General features: G+C 47.3%; 1 protein-coding gene across 1 annotated transcript in view; it reads right to left on the bottom strand.

Moving 5' to 3' along the window:
* Window positions 1-499: 499 nt before the first annotated feature.
* Window positions 500-23,118, bottom strand: part of TTC9 (tetratricopeptide repeat domain 9) — a 35,181-nt gene continuing 12,562 nt past the window's right edge. The window contains exons 2-3 of the mRNA XM_069596921.1: window positions 4,101-4,283; window positions 500-2,115 (exon numbers count right to left, since the gene is read on the bottom strand). Coding sequence (XP_069453022.1) covers window positions 2,036-2,115; window positions 4,101-4,283 — 263 coding nt within the window. The 3' untranslated portion in view covers window positions 500-2,035. The remainder of the gene's footprint in view (window positions 2,116-4,100; window positions 4,284-23,118) is intronic.

Genomic DNA, 23,118 nt, shown 5'->3' with positions numbered 1-23,118 from the left:
TAGGGCTAAATGACAAGAGGTGGCCCATGTACCATCATTGGCATCATCAGGGCTTGTCACACACACACACTGTCCTGCAAAGATCCCCTGGAGAAGGAAATGGCAACTCACTCCAGTATTCCTGCCTGGGAAATCCCATGGACAGGGGAGCCTGGCAGGCTACAATCCATAGGGTCACAAAAGAATCAAACACGACTTAGTGACTAAACAATAACAACTATCCAATATAATATTGAATTGGTCAAAAATTTCATTCCATAACATCTTATGGAAAATCCTGAACAAAACTTTGGCCAATCCAGTACTTTTCAGGGCAGCAACTAACTACAGAGTAGTTAACAGCTGAAACTCTGGAGTCAGACAGACTCAGTTCAAATCCTAGCTATGCCAATTAAGGCCATGCAACCTTGGACAAGTTTTCTGTTTTTCAGCTTCCTTATCCATCAAATGGGAATAGTAGGGTAATTACATGAAAGAAATGAGATTATACATGTAAAGATCTGAGGAGAATGCATTTAATAAATGCTCACTATTAACATTATTGCATCTGTATGTATTTTACTCTGTACAGTATTGTCTCACTGATCACACAAAAAATACATGAAAGTGCTTTGAAAATCTTAAAGCATCATATACATTAAAGGTGTCATTGGTAATAATCTCCTATGACTATCTCTCAACTCTTCCATCTCCTTGAAGACCGGGACTACATCCTTCGTCCCAGGGCATATTGCACAATGACAGGCAAACAACAAGCCCTCAGTAAATGTTTCCTATTTGACTGAAGCTACATGGCATCGCAAAAAGAGCGTAGGTATCTGGAGACGAGGCTGGGATCAAATGAGTTTAAGGCAGGAGAACCAGTCTGCAGTCATCATTCACTCAGTCAACAAATGTTTGTTGAACACATTCTACGTGCTAGATATTGAGTCCAGATAATTTCATCAAAGAGGGTCTTACAGGGTTCCCACCCAGCCAAGTCCCTGGGCGGTCTCCATAATCCCAGCCTACTCTAAAAGCACAAAGGCGCAGCCAGCATTGTGACCACTGGACAAGCGGCCCATTGCTCTGGGGGAAGCCCCATCCTGCCTGGCTGTAAGCAACTCTGACTGAGGGTTGGGGGAGGGAGTAAAAGGGAGGGAGTGGGCTGCTTCCAACAGAAGTGACAGGGACTGCTGCCTGTTCATTTATTTTTATTCACACTTAACTTCGTCTACAGTTCAGTCTCCCAGTCTATACAATGCTCTGTCCCCTAGATGTCACCTCTCCCTCCCCCCAGCCCTACGTGGTCAGTCCTTGGCCCACTCTACCCTGACCTTCTGCAGTCACAGCTGCCTGCTGGCTGGGAGTCTGGGGGAATGGTATGTGTGGTCACCAGAGGGCATTGAGAGTGGGTTTCGATGGCATGTGAATCCTGGCGGAGTCTCAGATCCCCAAGGGGGAGAGGAGAAAGCACAGAACGAGACCACGAAGGAGGGAGGGAGGCAGGGGCTGCGGGTTCTTGGGGGTGGGGAGCGGGCGCGTGTGTGTGTGCGCAGAAATCCAGTGTACAAATTCTCAGACTCTGTGGGCTTAACCGATGCTTCTGGTGTCTGTCTGGCTCCTGGATTCATCACAGTTGCCGTGAGATGCTCCAGGCTGTGAAGAAGCTGTGGAGGGGTCCAGCCCGTGGGCTCCATGTCTGACGCCTCTGGGAGGGTCCACCTGCCGGGCTCTGCCTCTTGTCAGGAGTGCTGGCCCAAGTCAGAGCTGTAAGGGCACTGCCAACCTGTGACAGTCCTCTCTGGCTGTTCCTGCCAAAGCCAGGGCTCTTTCAGCGGCTGCCCCTACTGAAAGGAGGCTGTCTCCACTGTCAGGGCAACCCACCAGATTCCAAATCCGCAGGTCTCCTTCTGTGCCCACGGAGAGTAGATACGGAGGTGAGGGGTAATAGGAGGAGGAAGTGAGGAGAAAGGACCAGAACCCAGGGAGGGGCTCTCCACCACGCGGTGCTTGGATGTCCTGGGCCAGGCACGGCTCTAGAAAGGTGTTCTGGTTACATGGCTTCCTTCTCTCTTTGGGAGCATCTGCTGAGCTTCATCTCCGTCAGCTGGATATATCGAATCACATTGGTGTCTGTGAGGAGAGAAACACACCTTAGGGAACAGCTGGTGAGGGGACTGGTGGGTCTACAGGGGATCAGACCGAAGCTGCATCTGCAGATCATGGACAGGGCAGGCTCACTCAGCCAAGGTCCAGGGCAACCGAGAAGGCAACTGGAGTGCAGTTCCTCTCCTTCCCTGCCTCCATGGGGACAGGTCCCCATGATCCAGAGGACAGACGGGAAGGAGAGGAGAGAAGCGAGAGTTTCTTCCCTTATTTCTGTGCAGCAGCAATCCCAGTGGTCCTCAGTCAGCTCAGTGAGTTGAGACTTTTAGTTTGGAGTTAGCTACTGTTTAATCTCAGGCAACCTACCAGTTTCTTTGAATCTCCTGTCTCATCTTGCAAGAAACAACCTCCATTTTTGAGTGTCTACTTTGGGTCCTGTTTTTAACTTTCATTGCCTCAATGAGCCCTCATTAGAATCCTGTAAGGTATGTCTCATCATCCTGATTGTGATGAAAATTAAAACCGGAGAGATTAAGTCAGATGCCCAAGGAGATAACACAGTCACTGCACCCGACTCCAAAGGCTGCCTCTCCCAGGGATTATAAAACCTTTCTCATAAGACTGCTGGAAGGATCAAAATAGATGTCTAAAAGTGCTCAATCCAAATGATCAGTAAATACTGACTGCAATTTTTTTTAATTGGAGAGTTTAAAAGGACTTGTGCTTCATTGTCCGATTTTGCTCTTCTAGGCAACCACCTGACCACAAATAGAAGAATTCCCCCAATTCCAATCCTCAAGTTAGTGAGTGGGGAAGGACAGAGAATAGCTGTTTAGCCCCATACACACCAGAATATAAGAGTTTCAGGGTTGTCTGAGATGTTTACTTCCAGGAGTAGAAAGGAATCGTGTATAATATTCCAAAATGCCAGGCAGGGCATTCAGAATAGTACTGACATATAGCAGGTACTCAAGAAAATTCTGTTGAATGAATCCCATTCTTGGTCCTCAAGTTGCTTATAGCATAGTTGGGGGAACACAAATTATATACAGAAAACAAATCAACAATGGATAAAGATATTAGTGTTCTTTTTTTTTTTTTTAAAGAAAAAAACCAGTATATTGGGTATTTGTAAATTCATTCTAACAAGATTCCTTGGAAGGAGAATTGCATTTAAAAAAAATCAGCCATATGAACAACCATGGCAACAGCAAGTCAAAGTCAAGGTTTAAAACATGCCTCCTCAGAGAGGGTGTTCCTGACCACCTGGTCTGCAATAGCACCCACTTTAGTCTTGATCCTTTGACTCTGCTTTATTTTCTTTATAGCACTTATTACTATTAAATATTATATTATCAATCTGTCTGTTTACTGTCTGTCTTCTTCCTTGAAGGCAGCATCTTTGAGCATCATTCCCTGCTATTTGCCCAGCACTTGGAAGAGTTCTTGGCCCTGCTTCAGTACATATCTGTGGCATATATAATGAATGGTGGGGCTGGTGGCCGTGACTTAAGTGAACGGTACAGATAACGCATGCTCTGTTATCTGGGATCTGCCTGGAGGAGTATTCTTCCTGGAAGAATGTTGGGTTTACCCTCCAAATTACCCACTTGTATTCTGTCTTATCAACCAGAATGTGAACTCCTCACGTATAGGAACTGCGTCTTCTTACCTACATCCCTGGCAGCCAGCACAAATCTTGGCACGTAGTAAGAACGCAGTATGGATTCAATAAATAAGTAAAGAGGGATGGATTCTGGGATGGAAAAAATGAAGAAATCCATATCCTATTTAATCAGAAGAGGTGCCCAAGCTCCCTGGAACTCAGATCCCAAAGGCACAGACTCTATGTGCTCTGCTTCTTCCAAGACCTAGCACACATCTGATCCCTCACTTGGCCATTTCTACCTCTGCCTGGCCCTGCCAGCCAGAAAAAGCTGACCTTGGCGGTGAGATGATCTGGGAGCTGCCCCAGGGGGCTGTTGGCAAGAAAAGAGCGATTGCTGCCTTACCTGTTGGCTGTCGGGTTCTTGCCTCTTTCAGGTAGTAGAGTGCTTTGTCATAGTCTCCAAGGTGGTAGAAGGCCACACCGGACCGGTAAAGGGCCTTGAAATTCTCCCCTTCTTTCTTCAGGACTTTGAGGCAGTACTCCTTGACTCGCTCATAGTTCACCAGCTCAGCCTGGAGCAGGCAGGCTACAGAGGAAGGCAGCAAAAAGGGAAGGTGTCATCAACACAATAGCGGCAGCCTCTGAACGTCTCTCTTTGGTTCTTCCTCTCGGACCAGTAAAGGTATATATATCACAGGTGCCGGGGCTTTACAGTGGGCTTTATGCCATGGAATCTGTCATCCTGGGTTCTAGGATGCAGTTTCATCTTCAACAAGCCGTATATCCTTCACAAGCAAGTTACTTGGCCTTGCATTATGGGTTGAGTTGTGCCCCCCGCTGAGGCTGGCCAGTGCCTATGTGGGGCCCCTTCAGCCATCTCTGAGTAAACCGTCTCCCCTGGAAGCTTTCTCTCACCAGCCATCAGTTGCAGGGCCAGGGTCAGGGTGAGGAAGCCTGCCCCTGGAGACTGAGCACCCTGGGGCGGGAAGGGGGCTCATTTGCCTCACCCTAATCCCAGCCCTTCTGAGCTCCCTTGGCCTCCTTTCTACCACTCAAGCCTTTAGCAAGCATTAATGGAAGACAAAAAGATGTGTTATACACACTGGAGGGATGTTTCAAAAGGGGGTGGGTGGCATGGGGAGCAGGCACCTTCTTCAAAGCAAATAAAAGCAGAGACTTCGGAGGTCAAATTGCTGCTTCCTGCCAAGACCTGGCTGGTGGGATGGGGGAGGCTGCCGATGCCCTGGTCCTTTGTACCAAGGTTTCTCCCACCATGGAAGAACCATCCTCTGGATAGAGGCAAGTCATGGATTTTAATCTTTAGGGGATCTAACTAGAGCTGTTTTGATTCCTTAAATAACTTCCCAGGGATCTGAACTGATTAAGAGACCATCTTTCGTCAAGCATTTTGGACCAAAAAAAAAAAAAAAAACAAACAAAACCCAAACGAGAAACATCCTTTTGCAGACTGAGTGGAAGGTATGAGAACCAGGAAATGGAACAGAAGCAATCCAGATTGGGAAACTGCCCCACCAGGTTCCGCCAGCCACAAAGGCGGAAAGTCAGACTTGTTGATGGCAGCAGCAGGCTGCTAATCCCGTGGGCGTGGGTGGCGTGGGTGTGGGCGGCTGTGGTCACAGAGAACACGGAGCTGCTGGCACGGTAGGGTCAATCGTGCTAAGCTGATGCCACCGGCACGCTCCCCTCTCCTCCCCTAGCCGTGGGGTCAAGGCCCCTCTGCCCCCTGCCTTGCCCCCACGCTGCTGGAGTCTGCCCTGGTGCTCACACAGCTCTGCGGATGGAGAGGAGTTCTGTCAAGAGCCTTGAACCTCACTGGCTGCTTGCTACCTGTGTGGGACTTGGCTCCAAACGCTGCCCCCAGGGCTAAAGGGGTTCCTATCTGAAACTTCTCTGTGTCCCATCTCATGTCCTCTGTTCTCTGCTGAGAGTCTTCTTCCGGTCCAGCCCTCCATTCTCAGACACTTCTGTCTGCTGACCCGAGCAGTCAAGGCAAAGAACCTTTGCTTCTTTTAAAAACAGGTTTTGAATGTCTAAAATTGAGGGGGAAGCTAAAAGGCCTGAAAACGGGAAGTCCTTCCCCTTCCCACCTTGGGTGAAAGAATGATAGCAATCAATTTCCAGGTCTCATTCGGTGAAAATGTCTGGAATTCCCCTGCTGATTGGGTGTGGGCTGTGAGACCTGGCTGTGGACCAGGGTCCAGACCATGTAGGGGGTGGGGCCAGGCAGGCTACAGGGGTGGAGGCGCTACTGGCACTAGAGGCAGAGCCCAGGAAGATGGAGGAATCTGGGGTTGGCTCTAATTCAGATGGGCTGCCTTTCCAAACATCTGGATGGAGATGGGGAATCCAGGTAAGAAAGAAAGGGTGGCAGGCCAGAGCTCTTAAGAAGACCCAGGGTGGAGGAGGTAAGACAGTTTGGACTGCACTCAGCCCTACCTACAGGTAATTTTTAGGCACCTCTCTTGTTTGGGTGGGGAGTTATCTGGGGTGCATATAACAAGCCTATTGGATAAGTAAGACGAGATGTCGGTAGGCACATTTTAGAGCTGAAGAAGTCGAGAAAGACAGGTTGACTAGCAGTCTCTTGATGTCCCCTCCACATTCCTCTGCCTGCTACCCAGGGCCTGGGGGCTACAGGAGACCCTTAGAATAGATCTAAGGGTCTACTGTCCCCCTGCCTTTCCTTCCTCTCAATTATTAATCTCCTACCTTATGTCAGAGGTGGTACTCATCTTTTCATCTTCACAGCAACTCTAGGAGACAGGTTCTATGTTATGCTTCTTTTACTGATGATGAAATCCAGTTCCAGAGAAATTAAGTAACCTGCTGGAGGTGGCAGAATTGTGATATCCTCCCCCTTCCACCTGGCTGCCAAGACCGTGCTCTTGTCCCAGGTATCTGTGGGTCTGCATGTGAAGCCCTTAGAAACCACGTCACCTGGTAAAAGGGCACCTGTGTAAACTGGCCTCCTCTGTGTCCCAGGGTCAACAAAACAAAAAGTGATGCCTAACTTCACAGAGTACCGCATAGGGCCCTGGGATGAGGTGATGGACCTAACATTCCACTCCATCCTGGAGCTGGTACACCGCGGTGGAAAGCAGATGGTACATTATCTCAAATACTCCCATGTGCCAAGTGCTATGAAAGAGAAGTGATGAGTAGGAGCCTCCTGAGGGGGGAGGGGCCCTAAATCAATATCAAGTGTCATGGAAGGGCTTCTTGGAAGAACTGGTGTTTAAGCTGGGTTCCAAAGGTTGAGTGTTTCTCAACTTCAGCACTATCAATATTTTATTTTTTGTTAGTGGGGTGGGGGTGGGGCAGTCCTGTGCATTGCTGGACGTTTAGCTACATCCTTGTGTTCTACCAACTAGACGCCACTTGTAACAAGCAAAAAAATAAATATCTCCAGATATCACCAAGTGTCCCCTGGGAGGGGCAGGATCACCCTTGTGTGAGAACCACTGATCTAAGTGGAAAGGAGAAGGGAAGCCCTGTTCCTTTCTATAGGGAACAGGGCTTCCCTGGTGACTCAGACGGTAAAGAATCTGCCTGCCATACAGGAGACCCAGGTTTGATTCCTGGGTTGGGAAGATCCCCTGGAGAAGGGAATGGTAACCCTTTCCAGCATTACTGCCTGGAAAATTTCATGGATTTTTCATGGAAGAATTCCATATAGCCTGGCAAGCTACAGTCCATGGGGTTGCACAGAGTTGGACACTGAGCAATTAACACACACATGTGGAAGAGAGAGACAAAGAGAGGGGAAAGGAAAGGAAAGATAGGAAGGAAGGGAGGCAGGGAGAGAGGGAGGGAGGGAGGCAGGGAGAAAGAAAGACTGATTACACCTATTTGAGGAGCTTTGAGAAGCCATGCCCAGCTGGAGCAGAGAGACTGAAGGGAAGGGTAAGAGGGAATAAAGCTAGAAAAGCAAGATGAAACCAGGACACACGGATCCTTCTGGTTCATGTTGAGGGTCTGGGATTTTATTCTTAGGGCAAGAGTGTATTTGAATGATGGAATGATGGTGACTAGGTTGACTCAAATGGAGGCAGAAAGGCAGGAGAAAGGGATTAATATAAGTGGCATCCAGGAGTTAGAAAGGACTAGCATTAGGAACCCCCTGAAATAGGTTTCCTCTGCTGTTACACTCATGTGCTTAGAGCCCTTTATCTCAGGAGATTTTAGACTGCCATTTCGGATTCATTGATGATCCATGAAAAGTTTTCTTCCACATTGTAGCAACTTGATCTCTGTTTGAATTAAGGTTTAAAGTCTCTGTGCTCTACTATGGAGAAGGCAATGGCACCCCACTCCAGTACTCTTGCCTGGAGAATCCCATGGACACGGGAGCCTGGTGGGCTGCAGTCCATGGGATCGCTACGAGTTGGACACGACTGAGTGATTTCACTTTCACTTTTCACTTTCATGCATTGGAGGAGGAAATGGCAACCCACTCCAGTGTTCTTGCCTGGAGAATCCCAGGGACGGGGGAGCCTGGTGGGCTGCCGTCTATGGGGTCGCGCAGAGTCGGACACAATTGAAGTGACTTAGCAGCAGCAGCAGCAGCAGCAGTGCTCTAGTATATAGCAGGGATCAATATGCTAAAGGGTGCTGGGCTGGGAACCAGAGGGGCTGGATTCACTATTACCACTAGCCAACATTATGCAGATCACTTTCCCTTTCTGGGCCTCAGTTTCCTACCTGTAACACAAGGACTCAACCTCATTGAGTAATCTCTACCATGCACTTCAATCTAACAGCTTATGAATATAAATGCTTGCCACCTAATAGAAGGATGAAATTGTTTCACTGGTTCCTCTTCCAAAGGAATTCTGTTCTGTTACTTTGGGCAGGCATCTTCTGTAAGCAATGACCATCAGAACTGGTGGGAAGGGCAAGAAAGGGCTTGTCTAACACAATTCCGCCACTTCCCTGTGGAGATATGTTTGGGCACAGAGACTAGATGATATTCCGACGAGGTCTTCCCAAGCCAACGCCCCGGATTTTTTCCTGCAGGATTTTTCCCTGCAGGGAATGAGTGCTGCCACTGTTGGCCGGTCTCCGCAGAGGAGATGGTGGACATGGGAAGGCAGGTCTCAGGCTGGATGGAAAGGGGGCTTGTCCTTGCCTGTGACCTCAGTGAATATTTGGATCTGAAGATGCAGTTATTAGGTGGGTAGGGAGACAGGTGGAGATGGGCCTGGGCTCCCAGACCACCTTATCTATTGATAGAAGCCCTTTTGAAAGAAATATTTTGGACTTTCTGGTTTGGGGTCTTCTGACAAGTTTGAATAAATGCTGCATCCCGGAACCAGCCAAGCAGGGGAGAATTAAGACAAGCTTCCCTTCATACTCGGAAAGGAGTGCCTTCCCTGAGCCTAACCTGGTGACAGCAGTGGTGGCTAGTGCAACTTATAAGAGACAGGTAAATCTGGAGGACAAGAGCTGGGGTTGTAAATCCTCAGCCACGCCTCCCTTGTGGAGATTCCTCTTCCACTGCCAACCTTGGGGAGTTAGGGTATGGTTTTATAGAAAGAGCTTGGCAGGCTTTCTTAGCTCCATAGAGGAGGCTGCAGTAAAGCATGTTAGAGAATCGGGAACTTGAAGAACCCCTTTGTACAAGCACTCACACATTCAGACAGAGGAAATCATAAGTTAGATGTTGCCCAAGGCAACCACACCGAGACCTCTGGCTAAAACATGTCAGGCTCTCTTGGCTCCAACACTTGTTTTGCTTCTGTTTTTTCTGGTGCATGCAGGGCATGGTGACAGCCTGGGCAACATGCCACTTGTTGGCATGAGATGAAGGAAACTAGATGGGAGGCGGAAGACCCAGTTCATGGAGCCATTGGTTTCCTTCTGACAGTTGATTCACTGCTATTTGCCCTTACCTGCTGGACCAAAGGGGAGCATGGGCTAGACAGGAGCAAAGGAAAGACCTACCAAGGGCCAGGAGTGAGGAGGAGGAGCCCACTCCCCAAGGCTGCCTCGCCATTAGGAGTTGAATTGTGTCCTCCCGACAAGGTATGTTGTCCAAATCCTCAACACCTCAGAATGTGATCCCACATGGAGAGACGGTCTTTATAGAGATGCTCAGTCGCTTCAGTCGTGTCCAACTCTTTGCAACCCCATGGACTGCAGCCCACCAGACTCCTCCGTCCTTGGGATTCTCCAGGCAAGCATACTGGAGTGGGTTGCCATTTCCTTTGGCAACCTTCTTACAGAGACAGTCAAGTCAAAATGAGGTCAGCGGGATGGACCCTAATTCAATATGACTTATAGAAAGGAGAAATCTGGGCACAGAGACAGACCCACACAGGAGAGACGATGTGAAGAGATACGGGGAGAAGATGGCCACCTACCAGCCAAGGAATGCTGAAGGCCACCAGGAGCTGGAAGAGAGGCCTCGAACAGATTCTCCCTCACAGCTCTCGGAAGGAACCAACCCTACCAACACCTTGGTCTTGGACGACTAGCCTCCGGAACTGTGAGACAACGCATCTCTGTTATTTTAAGCCACACAGTTTGTGGCCTTTTACGATGGCGGCCTTAGGAGACTAACACACCTTGCTGGTCTCTTCTTTTGGAAGTGGGCCTGAAAAGTGGCTGTTACATTCCTGGGGGAAATTTTCCCAAACCAAATGATCTGAGCCATTTTCAAATTGATTTCAAGGGGCGCTGGCATAGCAGTCAAGTGGAAAGAGCTTGGATCTGGAGAGAGGAGACACTCAGGACATTTCACAGCTGGTCTAGGTCACGACCACCCTGAACAGGCTCAGGGGACTGTGCCAGTGCTGGCTGCAGATCAGGGCAGCATCTGGAGACAGAGTTCTAGGCTGGAGTCCAAGCTCCAACACGGGCTAGCCCAGGCCCTCGGGCAGGTTACTTCATCTCCCTCGGCCTCCTTCTCATGCGTTAAATGAAGATAATAATACCTATTTTGCAGGAACTCCTGTGATGATAAAATGAGGTAATTAACGTATGTTATATGCCTCACACAGCGCCGGGCACAAAAACTGATTGTCATAAACACTCGTTCTTCAGGAAATCACTGGTCAAATGTGGTTTCCCCAGCAACATGTATGTTAATCAGAGAAAATTTCCATTCCGAATCCTGCACACACACTGCAGGAAGCTACAGCTTAATTTAAAGCAAATTTTCAAGAATAGGTGAGACACATTTTGGAAGGTAATTTAGAGGGTCTTCTTTAGCATCTTGATTCTTTTTTTAAAGAAGGAATTGAGGTGAAGTTGACAAAATATTTTGCTGGTTTCCGGTGTACAACCTAGTGATTTGATATTTGTATACACTGCAAAATGACAGAGGGTCTTTCTATGGCATAGCAATGGAAATTTAGCGTGTGCAGTGAAATGATGGGTATTTTTACTTATTAGACTTCATACCCAGGACTGCTACGACCCACCCAATTTCACCTTTCCATAAAAGTGCTGATTTTCCGCTCAGTGTACATGAATACTTAAGAGTTCTGAAAACAACTTTCTTCTCTTGATTCTTTTTTTTCTTTTTGGACATTTATGTTGCCTCTAAATTGTAGATACTGAACTAGCTTTATGATAAATATACTCATGGAGGTTTTGTTTATGGTAAATATAACCTATAATCCCAGGGTTATAATTACTAGGCCAGGGTGTGTGACTGCATGGCCTTTGCCACGTAACACACTGATCTTTCCCCTCGACAGTGGCTGTTTAGTTAAAGCTTTGGGCCCTCCCAAATGCCTAGGAATCTTCATTTCAGAAATCATCTATGTTTGGCTTGCTTTTATTTCACTGGGTTGTGGGAAGGGCAAAGAAGACAGCTGGGAGGAGATGGGCCATCTCCAGTTGGCACAGAGAATTTAAGAGCAGACCTGAGTTACTAGGGTGGAATCCTGTAACCCACTTTTTTTTTTTTTGATGCTGACTACTCCTGGCCAGTTGTGTGGCCTTAGAAAGTGACTGGCCCTCTCTGAGACTCAGTTTCCCTGTCTCTGAAATAAAGATAGTGACTCTGTCAACCTCACTTCTCTGTTCTGAGGATGCAGTGAGAAAGTGCGCCACACAGCTGGGTGCAGGGCTGCGTGCTCAGTCGTGGCCAACTCCTTGCAACCCTGTGGCCCACAGCCCTTCAGGCTTCTCTGTCCACGAGATTTTCTAGGCAAAAATACTTGAGCGGGTTGCCATTTCCTACTCCAGGGGATCTTCCCGACCCAGGAGCTGAATCCCTCGTCTCCTGTGTCTCCTGGACTGCAGGCGGATTCTTTACCCACTGAGCCATGAAGGAAGCCTGGGCGCAGGGCCAGACCCATGGCACATGCTCGTGGACATGAGCTGATTCAAAGATCAGCCAAAAATGCTCCACCCACAAACCTGTGCAGCAAGGGCAGAGCCTAACCCTAATTTCTCATTTTTTGTTTCCTGGTCTTGGATGTACATAAACTCACACTTGACCCAAACGTTTCCCATATCTAGGTTTGATGCTTAGTCTTACTTACCAGTTTTCTTTTTGAAAGTGTGTTTGGGGGGGAGGTGGGTGGGTATACGCAGAGAGCATAATAAAAGCAGCTTTGTAGCCAGAAAAAGAGGCTTAGGGAAAGAATGGGGAAGGATTCTGGGACTATTTTCTTTTCACTTATAGATTAGATAGCCTCTGAATCCACAGTTGGTTGTACACTCCCCCCTCCACCCATCTACACCCTTAAACTCCAGACAGGAATCCTGCCTCCTGCCTACTCTCAGCCCTTCTCTCATCACGAGTGGATGATTGGAAACCACCATCTGTATTTCACTGATAGCTTTATGGATGGCGTAGCAGACAGACCCGAAGTTGCTGGGCTCCTCTGGAGTCCTAACAATTCGGGAAAGCAAGGAGCTCTTTTCAGAGCTGCCAGATGTGGCAGAAAAATGAACAGGTCTGGTTTCTGACTCTACAGAGCATGAGATGGTCTTTGAGGGAGGAGGGAAATATTTTTAGTAGAGAAGTGGCTGGCCAGTTTCGGTGCCTCTGAGTTAGCTGATTCAAGACAATGTCCCCACCACTGGCACTCACCCGGTGTCCTTGGGTTAAAAGAGCTTGCCTCTCAGAGATTCGGTTTTGAATCGAGTAAAAATAAAGATCAGGCAGTAAAGAATCCCCTTTTAGTGTGGGAGACCTAGTTTCGATTCCTGGGGTTGGGGAGATCCCCTGGAGGAAGGCATGGCAACCCACTCCAGCATTCTTGCCTGGAGAATTCCCATGGGCAGAGGAGCCTGGTGGGCTACAGGCCATAGGGTCACAGAGTTGGACACAACAGAGCAACTAAGCACAGCACAGCACAAAGGTAATTACAGCTGCTGTCTACTTTGAACGGGGGCTTCCCGCACGGCACTAGTGGTAAAGAACCTGTCTGCCAGTGCAGGGGACATAAGGAACATGGGTTCAGTCCCTGGATTGGGAAGATTCCTTGGAGGAGGCCATGGCAATCCACTTCAGTATTCCTGTCTGGAGAATCCCATGGACAGAGGAGCCTGGCGGGCTACAGTCCATAGGATCACGAAGAGTCGGACTGAAGTAACTGAGCGTGCAAGCACATAGGCACACACAAACACACACACACGCGCACGCACTACTTTGAAGGCTTGTGTGCAGGATACGAAAAGTCAGGGTTTCTCAAGTGCCAGACATCTGACAAGTGTTTCTTATTAAATCATCCGTGCTAACTAATCATCATTAGTTAACATGGAGATTCTCAGGCCCCATGTCCAGCAATGCAGCTTCTAAAGGTCTAGGGAAGAACCTGTAATCCAGTTTTTTGCCTTTTTTTTTTTTTTTTTAAATTCTGGTGGGTTTTTTTTTTTTTTGCCACGTTGCACCGATGTGGGATCTTAGTTCCCCATGGAGGGATTGAACCTGTGTCCCATGTGTTGAAAGTGCAGCATCTCAACCACTGGACCACCAGGGAAGTCCTTGTAATCCACAGGTTTAATAAGTCCCCTGAGGGCACCTGCAGGTGGGCCACCTCACCTGAGCTAGTGCTTTACATTCTAGCATTTTCAATGTATGTTTCCTAAGGAACATCCACTGTTAAACCATGAGAGTCCAGAATAGCTACTGGGAGCCCCAGGATTACCCCAAGGGCAAACAGGTCCCAGAAGACCTTCAGTTCAGTTCAGTGCACACGTAAGCAAACAACTGTTTTTAGTCAACATATGACATTAAGGGTTATTTTCTTCATGGTGATTACAGACTTCTGACTGGTGAACAGAGGCCCAGGTCAAGGAAATGAAGAAACAGGGAGAAGGCTGACATGCTGGAGAATCCAGCCCTGCACCAGGAGATGGTATTCATCTATCCTCCTAGAAAGGGTAATAAGAGTAAGAGCAGGTAACCTTGATCAAGCATGAATGGGCCAGGCAGTATTCTGAGCATTAACTTGTTTATTCTTGACAGCACCCGGTGAGGTAGGTTCTAGTATTTTGTCCATTTTCCAGATGGGGAAACTGAGGCCCAAGGACGTTCAGTCACTTGCCAAAGGTCACAAAGCTAAATAAATGTCAGGGCTGAGATTGATTCTAAGCCACTGTCACCTAAGACCATGCTTTTAAGCATTACCCACAGTGCTCTCCTAGAATGTTCAACTGTCTATAATGAATTTTAATTCAGTTCCTTCATTAGGCAGCTTTGAGGCTTGAGTTCTGCTTCTTGTCAGGTGTAACTGTGGAACCCTGATGGAGACTGTGTTCATTTTATTTGCGTACTTTATCTGTATGCATATCATTTGGAAGCTTCCTATGTAACTCTCCAGGACTTTCTACTCCTCTTGTTTCTCTGCATTCAAAGACAAACACAAATAAACAAAACCAAGTGCTGAGTTTCCACCAAGGCTTCTCCCTTTTGTGTCCTAAAACCACCTGCATCTCCGGTTCCATTGAGAGTCGACTGTGATACTAATAGGGTCTATGTGACATGTCTCTGGTTTCTTCCTGAAACAACATCTATCTTAGCTGCTGCTGGCAAGACTAACCCCAGTGATACTATTTTTTTAATTCAAATTTTTATTGAGATAGTTTTAAAGTCACATACAGTTTGTAAGAAATAATACAGAGATCCCTCACACCGTTTCCCCAGTTTCCCCAATGATAATATCTTAATAAAACCACAGTATAATATATTGACTATCATGTTGACACTGATACAATCCTCAGATCTTATTCAGATATTCCAACCTTGTTGTTGCTTCTCAGTCACTAAGTCAGGTCTGACTCTTTGCAACCCCATGGACTGTAGTATACCAGGCTCCTCGGTCCACCATCTCCTGGAATTTACTCCAACTCATGTCCATTGAGTCAGTGATGCTATCTAACCATCCCATCCTCTGCCTCCCCTTTCTCCTTTTGCCATCAAGCTTTCCCAGCCATCGGGGTATTCTCCAATAAGTCAGCTCTTTGCAGCAGGTGGCCAAAGTCCTGCAGCTTCAGCTTCAGCAACAGTTCTTCCCAATGAATATTCAGGGTTGATTTCCTTTAGGGCTGACTGGCACACACTGTGTGTATATGTTAGTTCTATGCCATTTATCACAAACATAGTTTCCTCTGTCTGTCCCCAAAAGTTGTTACAGAACAGTTTCATCAAGAGTCCCTCCTGTATGTCCACCTCCTTTTTCACTGCTGACAACCAGTAATCTGTTCTCCGTTTCTAAATTTTGTCATTTCAAGGTGTTATATAAATGGAATCATATAGTATGAAGTTGTTGGAAATTAGCTTTGATTCACTCAGCATAACCCCCCTTGAGATGCATCCAAGCTGTTGCAAGTATTGATAGTTCACGCCTTTTTATTGCTGAGTAGTATTCAACGGTATGAGTGTGCCAGACTTTGTTAAACTGTTAATTTGTTGAAGTCATTTCCAGTATTGGGTTATTATGAGTGATGCTGCTACGAACAGTCATGGACAGCACTAAGTCTCTTGCCACTTAGTGTGATGTTAGCTTTAGTTTCTTCGGTAGCTGCTTTTTATCAAGATCAGGTAATTTCCCTCTTTTCAAACTTGCTGAGAAATAACTATTTTTCTAAAGCCTGTAAATTATAAATTACAGCACACCCCTGCCTAAGGGTAACAATTTCACAGAACATGTGTGCTTGGTGCTTAGTTGTGCAGTCATGTCTGACTCTTTGCAACCACATGGACTGTAGCCCACCAGGCTCCTCTGTCCACGGGGATTCTCCAGGCAAGAATACTGGAGTGGGTTGCCATGTCCTCCTCCAGGGGATCTTGCCAACCAAGGGACTGAACCCAGGTCTCCCGCATTGCAGTTGGATTCTTTACCATCTGAGCCACCTGGGAGGCCCATGAATACGGGAGTGGGTAGCCTATCCCTTCTCCAGGGGACCTTCCTTGCCCAGGAATTGAAATGGGGTCTCCTGCATTGCAGGCAGATCCTTCACCAACTGAGCTACCAGGGAAGCCCAAAAGTGCAAGTTGACAGAACATGTAGGCAGGTCTTTTCCTAGTGAAGCCAGATCTACAGGTATGATCAACAAGTGGACCCTTTCATTTTCCAAAGAATGAAATCATTTTTTACAGCCAGAGACTCAGCTCATGCCCATCACTGTAATTATTTTGACACATATCTTCTTTGCCTTCCAGACAAGCATGTGTAGGGCATCTTTAAACCCCCACACAGAAAAACTAAACCATACTGGTTTACATACATTGTATTCTCAGTAAGTAGCAATACCAAACATTTGTATAGTGTTTCAGGACTCATCTGACCTTGACAGTGACTCTGGGAAAACAGGTCTTTTGTGTCTCGCATCTAAGAGCTGAGGCTGAAAGAAGCTAAGTGATTTGCTAGGGCCATTGGGTTTTTAGAAAAAGAGCCAGGATTATCTAAGCCCAAGTCCACATTGGCTCTGGTGGGTAAACAGACCTAGACTCACAGATCCCCAAAGGTCTTTTCCAAGTCTAAGGCACTAAGAACCTATGATGATGGGAAGCTGGCTGACTCAGGGAGCCAGGACCCTTCAGGTGGCAGTAGCTTCATTCACACCATAATTGCCCCCCTGCAACCTAGGTAGAGTTCCCCCACTACTGCTGATGCTGCTGTCACAACCACGAGTCGTTTGGCTTTATCTCATGGGATAAATCTCCTAGGATTCCATTCATATTAATTTCTGATCTTGTATTTTTCCAGTTCTAGCACATGCCTGCCCTGGATTCAAATAAACATTGCCAAGTGTTTCTTTCATTTTGTTTTAGCAACATTATTTTTGGAGGTCTCTTCTTTTCACCATTCCCACATTGCCCTTTTTCCCCTGCCCTTTGTATTCTTCAGATGGATGCCCCCAGTGTTCAAGGGCTGCTGCACGCCTCTCACGATCACTGTACAATCCTGGGTACAGACTCTTCGTAAACTTATTTTATGGGAACTCATTCACCACAGGCTGTGCCAGGGCTTCATAAAGAAATGGAGATATTCAAAAGATATTGATATCTTCAGGGAGTTTATATTCTTATACCCTTGTATTCTTTATACCCTTGTTGACCAGTACTTGGCTTACAAAATGGCAAGCAGAACGAAGGTGAAAAGCCACTCTAAAATCTTATAAGCTAAAGGCTTATGTTGACAGTACTTTAAGGTCCCCAACCTTTTTGGCAGCAGGGACCAGATTCACGGAAGACAATTTTTCCTTGGACTTCTTTGGGGGGGGGGGGGTTGGGGGGGTGAGGATGGCTGGGGGATGGTTTCAGGATGATTCAAATGCATTACATTTATTGTGCACTTTATTTCTATTATGATTACATCAGCTCCACCTCAGGTCATCAGGCATTAGAGGAGGTTGGGAACCCCTGTGATGGATATTGGAATCTGCTCAAGAGTTGTAATGTCAAAGTCTGAGGTCAGTTCAGCCTTCTGTTGCCTGTCACGTGCTCCTGTTCATGAAGGAAGTAGACTTGGGTGCTACAGCACCTTACTTACGAGTTATCCCATCCCCAGCCCCCACCTCTTACATGACGTCATTGTGGTATATACGCAGAGAGGAGTGAGCAGGAGGAAGAAGGTAGGCCAGGATTATTGTTTGCCTTCATTCGCACCCTGTTGGGTTAGAAGTGGACTCTGAAAGAACCAGTTGGGTCATTTGGAATGTGATGATGGGTATATACCCAGATAGATTCAGAAGAAACCCATTACCTGAGGTTATCTTTATCTTGTCAGCTCTGGCCAAGTACCCATGTCATGCCCATTGGCAGGAATTCTGAATCAGGATGGGGGAAAAGAATCTCAGAAGCCAAAATGTCATCCTGTACTCTTTTTAGACTTAAAAAAACACCTCTCCTGTTCTGATCATCTCTCCCACCATTCTTCCATGGCATCAGATATGTTTGGGGATAAGTTAGTTAACAGGCACACATATAGCAGAAAGAACACTTCTGAGGCTTCTCTGTGGCAGCACTGTGCATATTAGCAAAGTGTTGGAAATAACTTATGGATCCACCCATAGGAGAGTGGTTAAATAAATAATGGGGACATTGGTATAAGAATATGACATGGACATGAAAATCATGCTGCATAAAAACAGATTATGACACTGAAAAATGTTTTTAGTGAAAAACATTGGTGGAAAAACTTGTTAACATTTGTGCAACCCAAACGTTGCACAACCAAGTACAACCCAAATCTTGTGAAAAAATAAATAAATAAATGTGTGCGTGTGTATCAGGGCGAAGAATTTGTATTAACAGGCATCAGAGCTCCTCTTAGGGGAGAAATGATCTTTTTTTAGAATATTCTCATCAACTGTGCTTTTATTTTTTTTAAGAAACAACCTCTGCCCATTATGTCTTCAAAGAGAGCAGGGAAAGACCCTGGGAGGAGAGACACAGTGAAGGCTGCTGAAGGGTTTCCTGAGCAGAAAGCACTGCCTGTTCGAGAAGTGCCCATCTGGAGAGACCCAGGATCATAAGAGGACCCAAGGCATCATGGCAGAGGAGGGCCTGTAAGCTGGGATTAAAGGGAGGCTCCAAGAAACAGGGCTTCCCAGGAGGCGCTAGTGGTAAAGAACCCACCTGCAATGCAGAAGACTTAAGAGATGTGGGTTTGATCCCTGGGTCGGGAAGGTCCCCTGGACGAGGGCATGGCAACTCACTCCAGTATTCTTGCCCGGAGAATCCCATGGACAGAGGAGCCTGGCAGGCTATAGCCCATGGGGTCACAAAGAGTCAGACATGGCTGAAGCAACTTAGCACGCATGCCAAGAAACACACCTGTGAGAGCTTTTATTCCCAGGACCCCTGATCAAGCCCAGGGGCTTTCCTCATCAGACAGTGGAAGGCAGCTCAGTAAGCTGGCTCCAGCACAGGTCACCAGGGAACAGGCAGAGTGGGCCTGAGGCTGCTGGCTTAGCACCCTCTCCCTCTCCCAGGGGCCTTGACTTCCTCCACAGCCTCCTCTCCCCAGGCCGTCAGTCAGTCCCGCTTTCTTGCTTGCGAAGCTCCCCAGGGAACCCAGCAGATCACAGCATGAATCTTCTCTTCCTGGCACATCCTTGTTCTCTGCTCTCAGACTCTGAACTGGTCTGACTTGTGAGAGAGTCCGAGGTTCTTTCTCTGCTAGTTCAGTTCAAAGAACGGGTCAGAGCATCCTGGCGCGGAGGATGGAAAGGGGTGGAGAACAGACACCATCTATCTGAGGCTTATTCGCCTGCACAATCTCAGGCCAGAGACATGTCTGCCTAGAACCCAGCAGTTTCTAAATGTTACAAGTCAATGGCTTGACTTACACCCTGAGAAAATGGAAGCAGGCACAAACCTTAGGGGTCCCACGGCCCTTGGTCCTGCAGGAGACCAGCTGCCTTTCAGAGGAAGCCTGGTGGATTATTGTTCACCCAGCCTCGAGGGCCCAGGTAGGAAACACCCACACTAAAGGCTGTCGGTTCACATCTTGCTCACCTCCTCTGCCCTGCAGACACTTAAGAGCTGAGACTTGCCCTGATCCCTCTTTTGCTCACTTGCTTCCCATATTCCCCCCGTCTTCTTTGCTGAGTCCTTTGAACTCCCCTCTTGCACACTTTCGTGCCATAGCACTTACTGGAGTAGGAATTAGATTTACACATGAAAGTGAAAGTGAAGTCACTCAGTCATGTCAGACTCTTTGCAACCCTATGGACTGTAGCCTACCAGGCTCCTTCATCCATGGGATTTTCCAGGCAAGAATACTGGAGTGGGTTGCCATTTCCTTCTGAGGAGATCTTCCCAACCCAGGGATTGAACCCCGGTTTCCCACGTTGTAGGCAGACGCTTTACCACCTGAGCCACCAGGGAAACTAGATTCACACATAGCCATCATCTATTAAGCATCAGTTACGTGCTAGGCCCTGTAGTGGGCATGCATGCATGTATCCTTTAATTTCAATCATCACAGTCCGATCTGGTGCATATTATTGCTCCCATGCTATAATGGAAACAGAAGCTTGTCAAGATTGGGACTGTACCAAGGTTAATGGAGGGGTAGATGGGAAGTCAGGGGTCAAAGCCAGACCCTCTTATGCTAAGTAAAGTTCCTTTCCATTAGGCCTCCTTGCCCTTAGGGTTTCTGGGGTCTAAGTCTGCTGCCTGCCTGTTCCTCTGTGTTTCTCTGCTTCCTCGCTTCACCTCCCCCCACCCCATTTTCACTGGCACACACAGGGACACAGCCTTTCTCTCCCTGGAGGTGTCAGAGACACAAGTTCCAATGACCAGGTGGCATCTGCAACCTGAGGTTCAGATCCATTTGAGAAAGGAGCTCTGACTCTGTACAAGCAATAGGCCCAGAATCACATCCTGGTCCAGATATGCTCAGGACCTGGCTGAGACTCCTCAGGGCTCTCCAGTCTTAAGCCAAGGGCAGCAACTCTCTGAGATGCTACAGCTTAGCTAGCAACTGTTCCCTGAAACGCTTGGTCCCGCCACTGCCAGCTCATTTCTTAAAAGCCTTTTACGGGCTCCATCAGAACTTCCTGGTCTAATGGTAGCTAGTTTTTGCCAGATTTCCTAGGGTGAATGACGGCCTGCCAAGAATCAAAGTCTGAATTTTGGAATAATCTGAGAAGATCTAGCAGCAATACGTAATATCTGGTGCCATCACTTTAGATTCCAGAGCCCAGGTAATATTTTACAGAGGCTTCCAACCCCACTCTCGTTCCTCTCAGAGACCCTCTGTCTGACTCTCACTCTGTGAGACTGTGGGTTCCTTTATTTTGGTTTACCTTCAGATTTGCAAGGTTACCTTGGAAATCTTGGTTGAGATCTTTCATGCCTATTTGTCAGCACGTATCAGTAAACTAGAACAAAAGGGAGCTTGTTTCCTGTTTCCTTTCTAAATCTGCTTGCTTCCAGAAGAGAGAGAGGCTAGAAGAGGGTGGGGGTGGGGTGGGGACACTAGACAGTTTTCAAAATCCTAGACGGCTCAACACTTCTGAAGGGGGACTTGGAGGGCATCTGACCCAACACCTTGCTGTTTACATATGGGGAAACTGAGGCTCCGAGTGATGTGACCCTTCCAAAATCACAGTGCAAGTGTGAGCGGCAGAGTCTAGATGAGAACCCTGCTCCCACAACCCCGTGCCATGTTTTGAAGAGAACACAGTGGGTTTGAGATTTGGGCTGCAAACAGCCATGGCAAGCATCCAATAAAGATCTGATGAGTGAGTGAGCTTCCTTCCGGGTGCTGTGTCTGAGCTACTGACAGGGCAGGATTTCCTAGACTCAGGGCCGAAAAGAATCTTGGTCATGGACCCCCGATACGGTCCCTTCCTCCACACCAGAGGCACATCACAAATGCTCAGGACCAGTCTGTATCACAAGCTCTGACTCAACTTTCTTCCCTATCTCACCAGCAGATTCACACCATCACTCACGTGCTACTGAGCGCAGAAGGGCATCCATCCCCCTGCTGTGGGGGTACCATGCTGCCAGGACCTAGCCCTGTGTGTGCTTTGGGGTGGTGGGCACTGCAGAAAGTCTAAGTCATAAGATGGGATAATAAGAGAAACTTTGGGGCTTGGGGATAATTTTGCTTGACATCTTATGTGTCACATTCTGACATGATTAGACAAGACTCAGGTAATATGCAGAACAGCATTAAAAATTATGTGTATAAGGTGGGCTTTTTTAGGGGGAAAATAAAAGCAGCAAAACTATGCATAATCTTTCCACACAGATAATCCTGTCATCGTTTTTCGTTAAAAATAAAAATAATAATGCATATACTTAGAAAAGTCATACACTATAGAAAGATTTAGAAGAAAAAGTTAAAAAAGGAACAGAGAGGAACCTTAAATGCATATGACTAAGTGAAAGAGATTAGACTGAAAAGGCTACACACACTGTATGATTCCAACTATAGGACATTCTGGAAAAAGCAAACGATGGAGACAGTAAAAAGGTCAGTGGTTGCCAGGGGTTGAAGTAGGTTAAGAGATGAAGAGGAAGCACACAGAGGATGTTAAGGGCAGGGAAAGCACTCTGTATGGTACCACAATGACAGGGACATGTCATCATACGTTTGTTTAAATCCACAGAATGTACAACAGGAGAGCGAACCTCGAAGTAAACCATGGACTTTCGGTGATCGTGCTGGGTCAATACAGATTCATCATCTGTAACAAACGTACCACTCCAGGGCAGGCTAGGCATGTATGGGAGCAGGCAGTATACGAGCAATCTCCATTCCTTACCCTCAGTTTTGCTATAAATCTTTAGGCTTAGTCGCTCAGTCATGTCCGACTCTTTGCGACCCCATGGACTGCAGCCTGTCAGGCTCTTCTGTCCATGGGATTCTCCAGGTAAGAATCCTGGAGTGGGTTGCCATTCCCTTCTCCAGGTCTATAAACCTTTAATTGCTCTAAAAACAATGAAGTCGTAATCATCAAAAAGAAAAGGAAAAATGTCCAGTTCTGTATTCAAACGGACAGCTTCACTTGCATAATTTCAGATAATCTTCTTGAAAGCAAATACTGTACTAGTGTATATGCTGATGCTAGTTTATACTTTTTAAACACTGTTCTGCATTCTGCCTTTTTTCCAAAAACAGTTTTTATTTATTTATTTTTGGCTGAGCTGGGTCTCTGTTGCCGCATACAGGCTTTCGCTAGTTGTGGTGAGTGGGGCTCTTCTCTGGTTGTGGCGCGAGGGCTGCTCTTTGCGGTGGCTTCTCTGGTGACAGAGCACAGGCCCGGCGTGCAGGCTGCAACAGCTGCAGCAGCTGGGCTCAGCAGTTCTGTGTACGGGCTCAGTAGGTGCAGCCTGTGGGCTCTAGAGCACTGGCTCCGTAGTTGTGGTGCACTGTGCTCCGTGGGATGTGGAATCATCTTGGGCCAGGGATCAAACCTGTGTCCCCTGCACTGGCAGATGGATTCTTAACCACTAGACCACCAGGGAAACC

The sequence above is a fragment of the Ovis canadensis genome, chromosome 7 (genome assembly GCF_042477335.2).
Source record: "Ovis canadensis isolate MfBH-ARS-UI-01 breed Bighorn chromosome 7, ARS-UI_OviCan_v2, whole genome shotgun sequence".
In the NCBI taxonomy this organism is placed as follows: Eukaryota; Metazoa; Chordata; class Mammalia; order Artiodactyla; family Bovidae; genus Ovis; species Ovis canadensis.
Note: the sequence above shows the minus strand (reverse complement) of the source record. Positions and strands in the feature narration are given on the sequence as shown.